The sequence below is a fragment of the Pan troglodytes genome, chromosome 18, assembly GCF_028858775.2.
Source record: "Pan troglodytes isolate AG18354 chromosome 18, NHGRI_mPanTro3-v2.0_pri, whole genome shotgun sequence".
NCBI classification, from domain to species: domain Eukaryota; kingdom Metazoa; phylum Chordata; class Mammalia; order Primates; family Hominidae; genus Pan; species Pan troglodytes.
Window position 1 is genome coordinate 44,814,253 of NC_072416.2, and position 18,679 is coordinate 44,832,931.

Below are 18,679 nucleotides of genomic sequence, written 5' to 3' on the forward strand. Positions count from 1 at the left end.
AATTGCTTGAGCCCAGGAAATTGAGGCTGCAGTGAGCTGTGATCATGCCACTGCATGCCAATCTGGGTGAGAGAGCAAGACCTTGTCTCAAAAAAAAAAAAGAAAAAGAAAAGAAAAAGAAAATTACAATAAACATTAGCAAGATGGCAGAAAAGGAGAATGCTGACTTCATCTCCTCTCACAGACACACCAAATAAACATCTACGCACAAATTAAATCCCTCTGAGAGAATGCCAAAAACTAGTTGAAAGACTCTAACACACTGAGCAACTGAGAAAATATTCACATCAAAACAGGTAGTAAAAGCTGAGACACCTTTGTGCACAAACCCCACCACAGGGACAGCACTTTACAAACAGGAAGCATCCCCCAACTCCCAGCTTCTCCCTCAGGAATGAAGTGTTTGTTTGTGAGCTCATCTAACTTGTAGAGTTAAAGGGCACTTCCAGTGGCTGTAGCCCACCCAGGATCAGTCCAGAGAGAATAAGCTAAGAGGCCCAGCTCCAAGTATCTCTCTGAAAGAGGTCTGTCTGCATACTTTTCCAGCTACTGCCTGAGGGTCGGGCTTCTGGCTAGCCTGTATCTGGGAGCAAACAGAGCAGATAAACAATAAACCTCTGAAAGGCTCTAGGGAAGAATGGGCACTTCCTGTACCTTCTCCACCAGCTGAACTAAGTGATAAATCCAGGTCTGCAGATTTCCTGGAAAAAGTATATGTATGCATCAAGTGCCCCAATTTTAACAGTTCCCATATGAGGAACTGATTCCTAAATCACCTAGCTCTGGGAGTTGACAGGGCTCTGTATTCTGGAGTCTCCCCAGAACACAGAAGACAAAAAAAGCTGGTTGCTAAATGGGTGCACATCCAGTGGATTCCTTTGAAACTCGGAATGTGCAGACTGCATAAAAGTGCAGGCATTTGCCCCAGATCCTCTTCCAGGCTTAGGACAGAGTAAGTGGGAGATAAACTCTAGCTCCCAGCTTCTCCCTGAGGTAGAAGGAATTGGAACATAAATCTAGCACTCCGACTTTTCAAGCTGCATCTCAAGGGACTGGCTTCTATCTCACATATCTTGGGGTGCTGACAGAACTTGGCACACCCTAGTATCCAAAGGGCCATGAAGAACAAAGCAATTTGGACAAGCAAAAAGATATGAGAGGCATCTAGAATTAGAATATCTGGTAGGGCTGGTTGGTGAGGTCCATCTCCCAGATGAGGCCAGTGTGACAAGACTAGAAGAGGTGGCTGTCTTACCTACTGTGCAAAAACCAACATAGAAAGTCAAGAAAAGTGAAGAAACAGGGAAATATGTTACAAATAGAACAAGATAAATCTCCAGAAACAGAACCTAGGGAAATAAAGATATGTGATTTACCTGATAGGGAATGTGAAATAGGTCATAAAGACGTTCACCAAGATTAAGAGAGCAATTCTTGAACTGAAAATTTCAACAGAGATAGGAAATATTTAAAATTATCAAGCAGAAATCGCAGAGCTGAAGAATAACTGAACTGAAAAATTCAATAGCATTCAACAGCAGACTAGATCAAGAAGACAGGATCAGTGAACTAGAAAAGAGGTCAATCACAATCACGCAATCTGAGAAGTAAAAATAGAATAAAAGAGTAAAGATAACTTAAAAGACTTATTGGAAAGCATTCAGGAGAACAATTTATACATTACTGGAGTACTAGGAGGAGAGAGAGAGAAAGAGATGGCTGAAAACTTCCCAAGACTGGGGAAGAAAAGAGAAATCTGGATCCAGGAAGCCCAAAGGATGCCAAAGAAGAAGAATCCAAAGAGATCTACACAGAGACATATTATAATCAAACTAACAAAAGGTAAAGACAAAGAATTTTGAAGCAGCAAGAGAAAGGCAGCTTGGTACATACAAGGAAATCCACATTAGACTAACCGTTTTCAGCAGAAACCTTGCAGGACAGAAGGGAGTGGAACAGTACATTCAAAGTACTCAAGGAAGAAAACTGCCAACCAAAAATATTATGCCCATCAAAACTATCCTTAAAAAACAAGGGGCTGGGCCAGGTGGGGTGGCTCATGCCTGTAATCCCAGCACTTTGGGAGGCTGAGGCAGGCGGGTCACCTGAGGTCAGGAGTTCGAGACCAGCCTAGCCAACATGGTGAAACCCCATCTCTATTAAAAATACAAAAATTAGCTGAGCGTGGTGGCAGGTGCCTGTAATCCCAGCTACTTGGGAGGCTGAGGCAGGAGAATCACTTGAACTCGGGAGGCAGAGGTTGCAGTGACCCGAGATCACACCATTACACTCCAGCAAGAGTGAGACTCCAAAAAAAAAAAAAAAGAGGGGCTATAAAGACTTACTCAGACAAACAAAAACTGAGGGAGTTTATCACCACTAGACCTGTCTGACAAGAAATAAGAAATGATATGGGGAGTCCTTCAAGCTGAAAGAATGCTGAACAACAACAGGAAAGCAAAACAAAGCATAAAACTCATTGGTAGATGTAAATATACAGGCAAAAAATCTTTTATTATTCCAACCGTGGTGAGTAAATAGACTGCAATCTTACTATGAAAGTTTAGGCCAGGCACGGTGGCTCACACCTATAATCCCAGCACTTTGGGAGGCTGAGGTGAGTGGATCACTTGAGGTCAGGAGTTCGAGACCAGCCTGGCCGACATGGCAAAACCCCATCTCTACTAAAAAGAATACAAAAATTAGCTGAGTGTGGTAGTGCACACCTGTAATCCCCCAGCTACTTGGGAAGCTGAGGCAGGAGAATCACTTGAATGTAGGAGGTGGAGGTTGCAGTGAGCCAAGATCAGGCCACTAGCCTGGGTGACAGAGCAAGACCCTGTCTCTTAAAAAGCAAAAAAAAAAAAAAAAAAAAAAAAAAAAAAAGTTTGAAGTATTAGGCCAGGCTCGGTGGCTCACACCTGTAATCCCAGCACTTTGGGAAGCTGAGGCGGGCGGATCACCTTAAGTCAACACAGCAAAACCCCGTCTTTACTAAAATTACAAAAAAAATTAGCCACGCATGGTGGCGGGCACTTCTAGTCCCAGCTACTTGGGAGGCTGAGGCAGGAGAATCTCCTGAACCGGGAGGCGGAGGTTGCAGTAAGCCAAAATTGCGACATTGCACTCCAGCCTGGGCAACAAGTAAAACTCTATCCCAGAAAAAAAAAAAAAAAAAAGGTTAAAGTATTAAAAACAACTAATACTAAAATATGTTAATGGATACATAATATAAATAGTAGACAATTGTGACATCAATAGCATAATGTGGGAAGAGAAGAGAGAAAAGCATTCTTGCATGCAAGGGAAGTTATCAGCTTAAAGTAGACTGTGAGAACTATATTCTGTGTAAGCCCCATGATAACCACAAAGAAAAAGGGAATCAAAACCTAGCAATGCAAAAAAAAAAAAAAAAAAGAAACAAAATGACAGCAAGAAAAAAAAAAGGAAATAAAATAACCACAAGACAAATAAAACAACAAAATGGCAAGAATAAATCCTTCCTTATCAAAAATTACTTTAAATTTGAATGGAATAAATGCATTAAAATCATGCTGAAGAGGTATCTGCACTCCCATGTTTATTGCAACATTATTTGCAATAGCTAGATATGAATTCAACCTAAATATTCATCAACAGATGAATGGATAAAGAAAATATGGTATATACAACAATAGAATATTATTCAGCCTTTAAAAAGAAGAAAATCCTCTCATTTGTGATACTGTGGGTGAACCTGGAGGACATCATGCTAAGTAAAATAAGGCAGGCACAGAAAGACAAATGCCACATGATCTTACTTATATGTGGAATCTAAAAAATGTCAAACTCATAGTACTAGAGTAGAAAGGTGGTTACCAGAGGCTGGGGGTTAGAAGAAGGAGAGAACAAGGAATCAGAGTGTCAAATAAATGATCTAAGAGTACAAAGTTTCCATTAGGATGAAAAATATATAAGATCTAACACACAGTAGGGTAACTATAGTCAATGATAATGCATTATGTATTTCAAAATAGCTAAGAATAAATTTTAAAGGTCTTACAACAAAAAAATGAGGTGATAGGTATGTTAATTAGCTTAATTATTCTACATTATATAATACATCAAACCATTACATTGTGCCCCATTCATGTATACAATTATAATTTGTCAAATAAAAATATTTTTTAAAACAAAAAAATGTAAATGGAATAAACACAAAAGAAAGATGTAGAGTACCTGAACAGATTTAAAATTTATATGTTGTCTACGAGAACCTCATCTAGACTCAAGGACACACAAAGGCTGAAAGTGAAGGGAAGAAAAAAGATATTGCATGCAAATGTTAACCCAAAAAAGGCAGAAGTGGCTATAACTCATATCCAACAAGGCAGACTTTAAGTCAAAAACTGTCACTAGACACAAAGAAGGTCATTTAACAAAAAATGGGTCAACAAGATATAACAATTAGAAATATATATACACCAAACTTAAAAGCACCTAACAAAGCAAATATTGACAGATCTAAAAGTACAAATTGACAGCAATAGTAGTAGGAGACTTCAACACTCCACTTTCAGTAACAGACAGAACGTCCAGACAGAATATCGGTAAGGAGTGAACTTGAACACTATAACAAATGGACTTAACAGACATAAATAGAACTTTTCACTCAACAGAATACACATTCTGCTTTTCTTCCTCCCCCTCCCCCTCCCCTCCTCCTCCCCCTCCCCCTCCTCCCCCCCCTCCCCCTCCCCCTCCTCCCCCTCCTCCCCCTCCTCCTTCCCCTCCCCCTCCTCCTTCTCTTCCTCCTCATTCTTATTCTTATTCTTCTTTTTTAAGATACAGGATTTCAATCTGCCACCCAGGCTAGACTGCAGTGGTGTGATCAGAGCTCAGTGTAATCTTGAACTGGCCTCAAGCGATCCTGTCCCTTCCGCCTCACAGTGCTGGGACTACAGGTGTGAGCCACCAAGCCTGGCCTACACATTCTTAAGCACACACAAAACATTCTCCCAGATATATTGATCACATTAGGCCACAACAGAAGTCTTAACAAATTTAAGGTCAAAATCATATCAAGTATGTTTTCCAACTACATGGAGTGAAATTAGAAATCCGTAACAGCACACACACAAAAAAGGAACATTCACAAATAGTGAAAACTAAATAACATACTCCTAAACAGCCACTGGACTAAAAAGGAAATAAGAAAATGGACCTCACCCTCTGCCTGCCACCGCCCACCCAGCTCCGCCCACCCCGCCAGCTCCGCCCACCCCGCCAGCTCCGCCCACCCCGCCAGCTCCGCCCACCCCGCCAGCTCCGCCCACCCCGCCAGCTCCGCCCACCCCGCTACTCTCCGCCTCCGCGCTCAGCCCCTTCCCCGCCTCGGGAGGGTGAGCGGGCCAGGTGCACACCAAGGGCCAGCCGCTCCGGGAGGTGCGCGCGCTCGGGGGTCCCCTGCATCCCCCGCAGCCAAGTGGATTCGTGGCTGGTGCACAGCGTGGCAGCTGGGGATGCAGACGTGGCTCACGGGCTGCTCGGCGCCACCGCCACGTTGGCCAGAGGAGTCGGCGCCAGCCAGGCTGCGCAGTGGGGGCGGCGGGGATCCCCAAGCAGCTCGGAGTAGCCCCTGGGCCGGCGGGGAAGAACGAGGAAAATGAGGCACTAAGAAAAGAGCATGAAGCTGGGGCTCCCAGTTCCCAGCACGAGGAAAATGTGTCAACCCAGAAGAACTCATTACAAAGCAGAACAATGAAGATGAAAACAAACAGCAGATAAAACTGACTGGGAGGCAGAAAAGACCACTGAACCTAGAAATGAGACATCTGAATGGGACAGATACTTCTTTCTCTCTGGAAGATTGTTGTTTTCATCATAGCCTGAAAATTCACTGGAGGGATCTCATCGGGAGATATTCCTCCTCTTCCAGGCAGTATCAATGATGGCATGAATTTCTTCAGCATATTATAATGGAGAGTTTACCCAGGCTGTAAGTCACGATGTCAATATTCATGAGGCCATGTTGCTGTGTCCCAACAATACATTTCGAGGAGATCCAGTAGGAAGCACTTCACAGGCACAAGAACCATTTCTACAGTTACATTCTCATACCACCAATCCTGGGCAAACCCTTCCTAGAACTAATTTGAGAGGATCTCTTCCACATGTTGACAATCAGATGACGAATCTAAAAAGCCAAGACCTACTATATGACCTTCCCGTAAATGTATTTGATAAACTTAATGTCATTAGCCACAGACAATGACTTTGGATGTTTCTCGGCTTTCTGAAGAACCAGATTCTGATTCTGGCCTTTCTTTAGACTCGTCACAATAGCACCTCTATCACCAGGTCTAATTCTTCTCACTCTGTGAAGCTGCTATAGGGTTTTAGTATAGTCTCGTTCCCATCATGACTTAGAAGGTGCTGTAGGAGGCTGCTACCCAGAACCCAGTATGTTTTATCACATGGATCATAGTAGTGATTATGGTTTCCATGGGGATCTTGCATTTCAAGACATATTTTATAACCACACTTATCACTTACAGCCAAATGCACCAGAATCTACTTCGGAATCTTTTTCAGGCCTGGAAAGTCACAGAAAATAAGGAGTAGGTACCTCAGTGACTGATAGAAACTTGAGCTGTGATGAATGGCATGCTAAAGCTTTGCATATCCCTTTTTCTGTAGATGAAATTGTCCACATGCCTGTTTTTTGTTTTTTTGAGACCGAGTCTTGCTCTCTTGCCCAGGCTGGAGTGCAGTGGTGTGATGTCATCTCACTGCAACCTTTACCTCCTGGGTTCAAGCAATTCTTCTGCCTCAGCCTCCCAAGTAGCTGAGAGTCCAGGCACCCGCCACCACCCCTGGCTAATTTTTGTATTTTTAGTAGAGACGGGTTTTCACCATGTTGGCCAGGCTGGTCTCGAACTCCTCACCTCAGGTGATCTGCTCAGCTCGGCCTCCCAAAGTGCTGGGATTATAGGCATGAGCCACTGTGCCCAGCCCACCTGTTGATTTTTTCAGTAGCACATTAAATAGGTACTATCTGACAGACCTACAAGTCTTGCTCATCTGTGATATCAGATGAAGAGGGAAAAGTAAAGTTGCTGCTCAGAACTGTTACAAATGCAAATTAGACATAATTTTGAATCTAGAGGATGATGTATGTAAATTGCAAGCAAAGAAGGAAACTCTTGAGAGTGAGCCCAATGTAATAAAGCTATTAACATAATGAAACAGAAACTGCATGACATTTGTGATGTTTTTAGATTAATAAGAGATGACCAAGGTAGGCCAGTCAACCCAAACCAGTATGCTCTTCAATATAGCTGTGATGGAAGAAGAGCAAACACTCAGGTAAGAAAGAAGCTGTAGCAGGAAAGAAAATAAAATTAAAAAAAGAGCAAACACTGGGGATCTAATTATTTTAAGATATATTTCAGTTTTTTATGATTTAAAATGCAAAATAGCCTTATTTTCATTTAGTTTGTTAGCATTGAAGTAGTGGGCTTTTCAAACACTATTTTAGTTTAATCTTTATATTTAGCTTATAAATTTTTCTATATGGAAATAAATTTTATATGCGAATTTTTAAAAAAGAAAATTTAAAAATATCTCAAGCTGGGAATGGTGGTACACACCTGTAGTCTCAGCCGCTTGGAAGGCTGAGATGGGAGGATTGTTAGTTTGAGCTCCGCCTGGGTAAAATAACAAGACCCTGTGTGTATATATACATACATATACATACATACATACATACACAGAAATGAAGACAAAAATACTACATATCAAAACTTACGGGATGTAGCAAAAGCACTACTAAAAGGGAATTTTATAGTGATAAATGCCTACATTATAAAAGAAGAAAGATCCCAAATAACCTAAGTTTACCCCTCAAGGTACTGGAAAAAGAACAAACTAAACCCAAAGTTAACAGAAGGAAGGAAATAATAAAGATCAGGACAGAAATAAATCAAAGAGAGAATAGAAAAACTGCAGAAAATCAACAAAATCAAGTTGGTTTTTCAAAAAATATAAAAGTTGAGAAACCTTTAGCTACACTAAGAAAAAAAAGAAGACGGCCGGGCGCAGTGGCTCACGCCTGTAATCCCAGCACTTTGGGAGGCCAAGGCGGGTGGATCACGAGGTCAGGAGATCGAGACCATCCTGGCTAACATGGTGAAACGCTGTCTCCACTAAAAATACAAAAAAAAATTCTCCGGGCGTGGTGGTGGGCGCCTGTAGTCCCAGCTACTCCGGAGGCTGAGGCAGGAGAATGGCGTGAGCCTGGGAGGCGGAGCTTGCAGTGAGCCGAGATCGCGCCACTGCACTCCAGCCTGAGCGACAGAGCAAGACTCCGTCTCAAAAAAAAAAAAAAAAAGAAAAAGAAAAAAAGACTCAAAACCAGAAATGAAAGCGGAGACATTACAACTGATGTCACAGAAATAAAAAGGACCATAAGGGACTATTATTAACAATTATATGCCAACAAATTGGATAACCTAGAGAAAATGGGTATTTCTAGAAACATAGAACCTACAAAGATTGAATCAAGACTAGAAAACCTGAACATACCAATCACAAATAAAAATATTAAAGTTGTAATAAAATACTTTTCATCAAAGAAAAGCCCAGGACCAGATGGCTTCATGGTTGAATTCTACCAAATATTCAAAGAATTAATACTGACCAGGTGCAGTGACTCATGCCTGTAATCCTAGCACTTTGGGAGGCTGAGGCAGGCAGATCACCTGAGGTCAGCAGTTTAAGACCAGCCTGCCCAACATGGTGAAACTCCATCTCTTCTAAAAATACAGAAATTAGCCAGGCTTGGTGGCAGACGCCTGTAATTACAGCTACTCAGGAGGCCAAGGCAGGAGAATCACTTGAACCCAAGAGGCGGAGGGTGCATGAGCCAAGATCACACCATTGCATTCCAGCCTGGGCAACAAGAGCAAAACTCTGCCTCAAAAAAAAAAAAAAAAAAAAGAATTTATACCAATCCTTCTTAAACTCTGCCAAAAAGTACAAGTTCTGAACTCATTTTCTGAGGGCAGCATCACCCTAATACTAAAGTCAGACATCGCAATGACATAACATCCTTTTATGATAAAAGAACTCTCAACAAAATAAATATAGAAGACAAACTCCTCAATGTAATAAAGGCAATTTATGAATAGCCTACATTCTCAGCTAATATTATTAATAGGGAAAAAACGGAAAGCTTTTCCTTTAAGATCTGTGTAAGGCAAGGATGCCCACTCAATACTTCCACTGAACATAGCACTAAAGATACTAGCAAGAGCAATCAGGCAAGAAAAATAAATAAAAGGCATCATATCAGAAAGAAAGAAGTACAATTATCCATTTGTAGATGACATGATCCTCAATATAAATAACCTAACAACTTCACAGAAAAATTATTAGAATAAATGAATTAATAAGTTGTAAGATACAAAATCAACATACAAATATCAGTTGCATTTCTTTACACCAATAACAATCTATCCAAAAAAAAAAATCAAGAAAAAAATCACATTTACAATACCATCAAAAGAATAAAATATTTAGACTTTTTTTTTTTTGAGATGGAGTTTCGCTCTGTTGCCCAGGCTGGAGTGCAGTGGCGCGATCTCGGCTCACTGCAACCTCCACCTGCCAGGTTCAAGCAATTCTCTGCCTCAGCCTCCCGAGTAGCTAGGATTACAGGCACCCGCCACCATACCCGGATAATTTTTGTATTTTTAGTAGAGATGGGGTTTCACCATCTTGGCCAGGCTGGTCTTGAATTCCTGACCTCGTGATCCACCTGCCTCGAACTCCCATAGTGCTGGGATTATAGGCGTGAGCCACCGCGCCCAGCCCAGAAATAATTTTAACTAATAAAGATCTGTACCCTGAAAACTATCAAACATTGATGAAAGAAACCAAAGACACAAAAAAAGGAAAGATATCCCATGTTCATAGATTTGAAGAATACTATTTAAACTACCCATACTATCCAAAATGATACAGATTCAACACAACCCCTATCAAAATTCCAATGACATTCTTCACAGAAAAAAAAAAACTCTTAAAAAAACACAAAAGACCCCAAATAGCAAAAACAATCTTGAGAAAGGAAAACAAAGTTGGAGGCATCACAATTCATGATTTCAAACTATATTACAAAGCTAATCAAAACAGTATGGTACTAGCATAAAAACAGACACATACACCAATGGAAAAGAACAGCAAGTCCAGAAACAAACCCAATCATATATGTTCAACTAATTTTCAACAAGGCCACCAAGAAGACACAATGGAAAAAGGATAGTATCATCAACAAATGGTGTTGGGAAAACAGGCTATCCATATGCAAAAGAACTAGACTGGACCCTTACCTTACACCATATACAAAAAATCAACTCAAAATGGATTAAAAAACCTAAACCTAAGACCAGAAATCATAAAATTACTAGAATAAAACAGGTAACAAGCTAGAAAAACTCCTTGATATTGGCCTTGGCTATGATTTTTGAATATTACACCAAAAGCACAGGCAACAAAAGCAGAAACAAACAAGTGAGACTACATCAAACTAAAAAGCTTCTACACAGCAAAGGAAACAATCAAGAGTGAAGAGATAATCTGTTGAATGGGAGGAAATATTTGCAAAACATACATCTAAGGGGTTAATATCCAAAATACATAAGTAATTCAAACAACTCAATAGCAAGAAAATAACCCAATTTAAAAATGGGCAAGGGATGTGAATAGACATTTCTTAAAAAGAAGACATACAAATGGTGTACACATATATGAAAAAGTGCTCAGCATCACTAATCATCAGGGAAATGTAAATCAAAACCATAATATCAGCTCACACCTGTCAGAATGGCTATTATTAAAAAGACAAAAAATAACAAGTGTTGGTCAGGATGTGGAGAAACAGAAAATCCTGTACACTGTTGGTGGAAATGTAAACTGGTACAGTCATTATGGAAAATGGTATGGAGGTTCATCAAAAAACTAAAAATAGAACTACCTTATGATCCAGCAATCCCATTTTTGGGTATATATCCAAGGAAATGATGTCAGTACGTTGTACGTTGAAGAGATATCTGCACTCCCATTTTCATTGTAGCATTATTCACAATAGTCAAGATATAAAATCAATGTAAGTGTTCAACAGATGAATGGATAAAGAAAATGTAGCATAGGCCGGGCGCAGTGGCTCACGCCTGTAATCCCAGCACTTTGGAAGGCCGAGGTGGGCGGATCACAAAGTCAGGAGATCAAGACCATACTGGCTAACACGGTGAAACCCCGTCTCAATTAAAAAATACAAAAAAATTAGCCGGGCATGGTGGCGGACGCCTGTAGTCCCAGCTACTCGGGAGGCTGAGGCAGGAGAATGGTGTGAACCCGGGAGGCAAACCTTGCAGTGAGCCGAGATCATACCACTGCATTCTAGCCTGGGCAACAGAGCGAGACTCCATCTCAAAAAAAAAAAAAAAAAGAAAATGTAGTACATACACACAGTAGAATACTCTTCAGCCATTAAAAAGGAAATCCTGCCATTTATGACAATATGGATGAACCTGGTGAATATTAAGTGAAATAAGCCAGGCACAAAAAAACAAGTATTGTATAACCTCACTTACATGTGGAATCTAAAAAAGTCAAACTCATAGAAACAGACAGTAGAATGGTGGTTACCAGTGGTGAGGGAGGGGAGCTAGGGAGATGCTGGTCAAATGAAACAAACTTTCAGTTAGGAGGCAAAAGTTCAAGAGATCAATTATACAGCATAACGACTATAGTTAATAACATATTGTATACTTGAAAATTGCCAAGAGAATTGTTCCAGCCACAAAAAAAATGGTAAGTATACATGATAATGCATATGTTCATTATCTTTACTTTAGACATCCTACAATGTGAACATACATATTGAAACATCATGCTGCATACAATATATGATTTTGTTAACTGAAATAATTTATTAAAATAAAATAAATGAACAGAGGTTCTGAGATCTGTGAGATAATACCAAAGAGTCTAACACTTGCATCACTGGAGCCTAAGAGGGAGGAGAAAGTAGAGCAGAAAATATCTGAATGGTTTAAAACTTTACATAATCTGATGAAAGGCATAAACTTACACATTTAAGCTCAACAAATCCCAAAGAGAATAAATTCAAACACCCGGGCACATCATAATCAAACCAATAAAAACCAAAGACAAAGATTCCTGAAAATACTCAGAGAAAAATAACATGTTTCATACAGGGGAAATATTTCTTTAATGGCTGCACATTTCTCATCAGAAACCATGGAGGCTGAAAGAACTGTCAACACAGTATTTTATATCCAGCAAAAATATCTTTCATGAATTAAGGCAAAATAAAGACATTCTCAGATGAAGAAAAAATAAGAGAATTAAATGTCAACAGACCTGCACTAAAAGAAATTTTCCATATGAAAAGGACTGATACCGATGTAAACTTGGAACATCAAGAATTAAGGAAGATTAATACAAATGATAAATATTGTGGTAAATGTGATAGACTGTTTTCCTCTTGGGTTCTTAAAAATATCTATGATAGTTGTAAGGAAAAAATACATTATCTGATGAGTCTTATTTTTTATTTTTATTTTTTGAGACACAGTGTCTAGCTCTGTCACCCAGGCTGGAGTGGAGTGGAGTGATCTTGGCTCACTGCAACCTCTGCCTCCTGGGCTCAAGTAATCCTCCCACTTCAGCCTCCTGAGTAGCTGGGACTACAGGAACATGCTAACACGCCTAGCTAATTTTGTGTATTTTTTGTAGAGTTGGGGTTTCACCACATTGTCCAGGCTGGTCTCGAACCCCTGGACTTAAGCAATCTGCTCGCCTCGGCCTCCCAGTCCTGGGATTACAGGTGAGCCACTGTGCCCAGCCAAGTCTTATGATTTATAAGAAAATTATAACATAAAGGGGAGAGGGTAAAGGAATGTAAACAGTGGTAAGATTTTTCTACATTCCACTTGAACTGGTAAAATACTGACTTGTAAGTGAACTGTAAAAAGTGAAGTATGTTTATAGTAATCCCTAGAGCAAATACTGCAAAACTATTCAAAGAACTATAATTTTAAAAAACAATAAATTACAATCAGTAACAGAAAGATAACTGAAAAAAACTCTAAATATTTGAAAATTATAGTAATACCAAGAAAAAGCAGAATATTCTAAATTGAACACAAAATTACAACACAATAAAATTTGTGAGATAAAGCAAATGGGAAATTTATAGCATTAAATGCTTTTGTTAGAAAAGCACAAAAAGCCTTCTGATCAGTGTTGAATTAAATAAATAAATAAATAAATAAGTAAATTTTAAAATCAATGATCTGAGCTTCCGCCACAATAAGCTAGAAAAGGGAGCAAATAAGCCCAAAGCAAAGAAAGGAGAAAATACTAAAGATCAGAAATTAATGAAACTTAAAACAGAAAAACAGCAAAATATCAATAAACCAGAGCAGGTTCTTACAAAAGAGAAATGCAGCCGGGCGCGGTGGCTCATGCCTGTAAAGGCGGGTGGATCACCGGAGCTCAGGAGTTCGAGACCAGCTTGGCCAACATGGTGAAACTCCATCTCTACTAAAAATACAAAAAGAAGCTGGGCGTAGTGGCGTGCGCCTGTAATTCCAGCTACTCAGGAGGCTAAGGCAAGAGAATCGCTTGAACTCGGGAGGCAGAGGTTGCAAGGTTGCATTGAGCCAAGATCGCACCACTGCCCTCCAGCCTGGGCAACAGAGCGAGACTGTAATCCCAACACTTTGGGAGGCTGAGTCAGGAGTTGAAGACCAGCCTGGCCAACATGGTAAAAACCTATCTCTACTAAAAATTCAAAAATTAGCCGGGCATGGTGATGCACACCTGTATACCCAGGTACTTGGGAGGCTGGTGAGGGAAGCTTGAACCCAAGAGGCAGAGGGTGCAGTGAGCCAAGATCGCACCATTGCACTCCAGCCTGGGTGACAGAGTGAGACTCCGTGTCAAAAAAAAAAGAAAAGAAAAGCTATCAGTATGTTTCACCATATGAACATTCTAAAGGGGAGAAAAAAGGTCCTATCAATTATGCAGAAAAAGCATCTGACAAAATTCAACATCTGTTCCTGACAAAAAACTTCCAACAAGCAGAAATAAAAGAGTCTACCCTCAATCTACTAAAGGGTATTTTTTCAAGCCCACAACAACAACAAAGTTATTTAATGCTTAATGACTGAATGTTTCCCCCCTACAACTGGATCAAGGCAAAAAGTCCCAACCAGTGCAATAAGGCAAAGAAAAAAATAAAGGAATTATCAATAAAAGAACAAAACAGATTCCTTAATAATGTAAAAGGCAAATACTTGACTGGGGTAAAAAGAATTATTCTATTCCAGACTCTGTTATATGTCTCATACTTTTAATCCTGGAGAGTCTGCTTTGTATGTTAGGATACTTATTAGTATAGTTGTAATCTTTGAGCAGTAAGTACTACTAATATTCAAACTATAATAAATGGGTTAAGGCAGCACAAAAGAATAATTTAAAAAAATAGTTCCCTAGAAAATAGATCCTGAGAATAAAAATATATAAACATATATACATGTACTTCCAAATGTAAAAATGAAGCTTGTCATGTAGTAAAAGAAAAAACCCAGCTGCACAGAAAAAACTTTAATTAACTTAAATACGAGATTTGTTAACAACAATATGCCTTAAAGGCTAGAAAGACAGAAAATACTAGGGAAAAAATGCTTTTAACTAGCAAGAATATAAGGCATCAAACCAAACTAGAAGGTAAAGTGGAAATAATTAAGAATGAGTTTCAAAGAATGACGGACAAAATGTTTTAGAGAAGAACACAATTTGGCAGAATGACTACCTGTATCTAGAGCATATTTTGAAAGTGGAATCAAACAAATTCAATACTTTTTTCAGACAGGGTGTTTCTTGCTCTGCCTCCCAGGCTGGAGTGCAGTGGCAAGATCATCACTCACTGCAGCCTCGAACTCCTGGGCTCAAGTGATCCTTTAGCCTCAGCTGCCTAGTAGCTGGAAGCACTACACTCAGCTAATTTTACTTTTTGTAGAGACGCGGTCTCATCATGTTGCCCAGGCTGGTCTCAAACTCCTGGCTTCAAACAACTCTCCTGCCTTGGCCTCCCAAAGTGTTGGGATTACAGGTGTAAGCCACCATGCCCGGCCAATTAATACTTTATATAAAAGTAAGTAAAGAGCTTAATTTTTCTAAATTTAAGACAAACATGCAGATTGAAAGGCAAGCCAAAATTAAATATTGCCAAGTCATTTTAATGATCAGAATTAGAGAATCAAGTGCAATTACTAGAGTTAAAGAAGTCAAATACTTTTCAATTTGAAATCTTATCTGAGGGAGAACACTATCTGATTACTTTTAGGAAGCAACTCAGAGGTCATACTGACCTTTTTTTTTTTTTCTTAAGTATTTCTGAAATTTAAAGAAATAAGAATGGACTGGCTAAATTTTCAGGTCATTTGCAATTTTAAATTTTCTCATCATAAACTGCTTCAAGCTGTTTGATCACTTCCACTGATTACTACACAAGAAATAATTTGCAGAATTTCCCTTACTTTTGTATCATTTACATTTAAATACAGCCAAAAAATACCCATGAAAATCTAAGAAATGTTCATTTCTAAAACTAACAAACAAAATCAAACTACAAGTATTAAAGTGCCCACAAAAACATTTTGGAATACCATGGAGTTGAGGCAGGGAGTAACAACTCTCAAACTACTTTTATTTAATCTTACTCATATTTAAGAATAAGTTATCTTCAACAGACCTAATCTAATTGTGGAATCATTTCAAGGTATTTTGAATAATCATATCATTTATAGATATCAGAGCAGAACAAATTTTGGATTAAGAACTATAATTATACTCTTAGGACATCTGCTGATGACAGAGGTTTCTCTGACACCAGTGACAAAGTAATATTTTCTGGGACCATTAAAACATGCCTAGACAAATTAAATTTTTTAGCTTTATAACAAGAAAGCTCATAGAGTACAATTTTTTGAAAAATTGGTTAAATAGGTTATGTCACAGAGGAAACCTAATTTGCCTCTCTGCCACGGAAATTTTTAAATAAGCCAATAATTTAACATTATGAGATCTGAACTAATTACTTTTCTATACGGCAAGCTCCAGCCCAGCCACCAGTACCTCCTTTACCATATCCAATGAATATTTTAACATGACTTTCCTGTAATGGTCTTCAGCTTTAAATGGATAGACTCTGACATCGATAATTCCTTAAAGACGTGCTTATTCCACAAGCTGTTCTTGCTTTTTCTGAGGACATATATATGTATACAAGCATTTTTAGATATTAATCATTTTTAAGCTTTTTTGCTTAAAATCAAAAGTTTCCTTACAGTATGTTTCAAAGATAAAATCACGTTACATTATTGGGGAAACTACTAGTTAAGACTCTAAAACGCACACAAGGCTGGGTGCAGTGGCTCATGCCTGTAATCCCAGCACTTTGGGAGGCCAAGGCGGGCAGATCACCTAAGGCCAGGAATTTGAGACCAGCCTGGCCAACATGCTGAGACCCCATCTGTACTAAAAAATACAAAAAAAAAAAAAAACCAGCCAGGCGTGGTGGCACACGCCTCTAGTCACAGCTACTCGGGAGGCTGAGGCATGAGAATCACTTGAACCCAGGAGGCAGAGGTTGCAGTGAGCTGAGATAGTGCCACTGCACTCCAGCCTGGGCGACCGAGCAAGACTCTGTCTCCTAAATAAATAAATAAAATGCATACAAAATAGTTGCAGTAGTACCTGCAGATAGATACAGGGATTAAAGGAAAAGGAATCCTTAGGAAAATTCTTTATCCTATCTAGAGTACCTCTTAAGCTCCCTCTGCTGGTTACCATTTAAATAAAGTAGGAAAAAATGTTGACCTTTTTTCTTTGAGGAGGTGATGGGAGATGCAGGATGAAGTCTGAAGTTGTTAATGTTACGGCTAAAATTGAAAGGGAGATTCTCTTAAAAGGGGGCTAAATCTAACTGATGACTGTCTTCTGTAAGATGGCTTTAAAAGGATTTCTAAACAGATTGGGGGAAGAGCGACTGAAAATAAGGGGAGTGATTACCAAGTTTGAATATGTTAATCATTAAACTGATATGCCAAAATGCAAAAGCATTTAATATAAATCAACTATAAATGATTATGACTTAACACTAGAAAAATTAAGAATTTAAATATATTTCACAAACTTCACCAGAACAAAAAACTTTTATCACACTATTTAATCTACTTAGTTTCAATATTAAGGTTTATTTTTTCTTCCAGATTGAAAGTAACAATTTAAATAATTATCAGGATATAGAAACAAATATCCATTCAGATAAAACATTACTGCTTAAAAGTGGCTAAGAAATATTTTGCATGTAATAAATATATTTCATGTTTAGGTTAACAGGCACCATCTTGAGAGCAGAAGTTTTTTTTTTTTTTAACTAATAAATAAATTACATTCAAGAAAACAAGGTGTTTATATCTGAGTATATCATTAAATGTTTTTCTTCATATAGCACCCAAACTTCAAACTGTCTAGAAAGTATCTCCTAAAATATAACTCATACCTTAAGTAATAAAAATAAAGGCTAAGAAAAAAAATCAATTTAAGACAAAATTTACAGTTTATATTCTTAATTCCCCATTCAATAAAATATCGATTGCCAATTTAATAAAAGTAAATGAACTGTATATATGCAATCTGTTAGCACTGAAAATCTGAAATATATATTTTTAAAAATCACTCTTTCTGACAGTATTTAAAATATTGCATCTCTGGTGGCAAACCTGAAAACAATCAAGCATCTTATTACCCTAGTTTTCATACCTACCCCATACCCCATCACTTTTTATCCTTTAACATCCATCCAGCATTTTTGTTGGTTTTTTGTTGTTGTTGGCAAATACACTTACTTATATCCCAAACACAAAACACTGACAATACTCCTTGGTAAACAAGGAAATCCCAGAACAGTCCAAGCCTACACAGCTTTGCTCCCAAAGTGTGGCACAGGCTAAACGACAGGCGAGAAAGAAACAATCGATGGCCCTTATTGATGCAGTCAGAATGCTCCTGAGAGTCCATAACTGTTTAAGAATTTGCTGATGTTATCCTGACAGAAGTTTCAGCAGATTTTGCAAACAAGTATCAGAGAATAAGTCTTTGATTGATAATTTTTCTATTTATTTCTGCCAAGGCGACTGAAAACACGAAAGCCTTTTCATCAGACAGGTTAGCATAGATGTCAATTTCCTTTTCCTGTTTCTCTGTTAAAAGAAAAAGGGAAAGTTTAATATAAAGGCAGTAGATGCAGTAAATTTAAATTTTTTAAAGCTTTCAAGTATTTCTTTAAATGACAGTATTATATATAATACTACAATATACATTAAATGTTACTATGCTACTGAACTAAAAAGTTTTTAAAATTATACAAAGGAGTTACTGAAATGAAGACAATATTTATTTCTATACACAGGCACTCTAACAGCTACATCATTTCTCTAAGAATCTCATACATTTCTATCTCCTCACTGTCTCAATCAAAATGAATTTTCTCTGCTAGACGAAATTCACTCTGAGAGATGGTCCCCTTCTGAACATCAAT

The 18,679-nt window shown here is 38.6% G+C and overlaps 1 protein-coding gene and 1 pseudogene across 3 annotated transcripts in view; one reads left to right on the plus strand and one right to left on the minus strand.

Moving 5' to 3' along the window:
* The first annotated feature begins 1,715 nt into the window (after positions 1–1,715).
* LOC100610594 (nuclear factor erythroid 2-related factor 3-like) lies at positions 1,716–6,897 on the plus strand (annotated as a pseudogene).
* Positions 6,898–17,313: 10,416 nt separating this feature from the next.
* C16H16orf87 (chromosome 16 C16orf87 homolog) overlaps positions 17,314–18,679 on the minus strand; it is a 29,455-nt gene continuing 28,089 nt past the window's right edge. For all 3 annotated transcript variants that reach the window (XM_016929787.4, XM_024349823.3, XM_054668358.2), the window contains one exon: positions 17,314–18,341. In XM_016929787.4, coding sequence (XP_016785276.1) covers positions 18,223–18,341 — 119 coding nt within the window. In that variant the 3' untranslated portion in view covers positions 17,314–18,222. The remainder of the gene's footprint in view (positions 18,342–18,679) is intronic.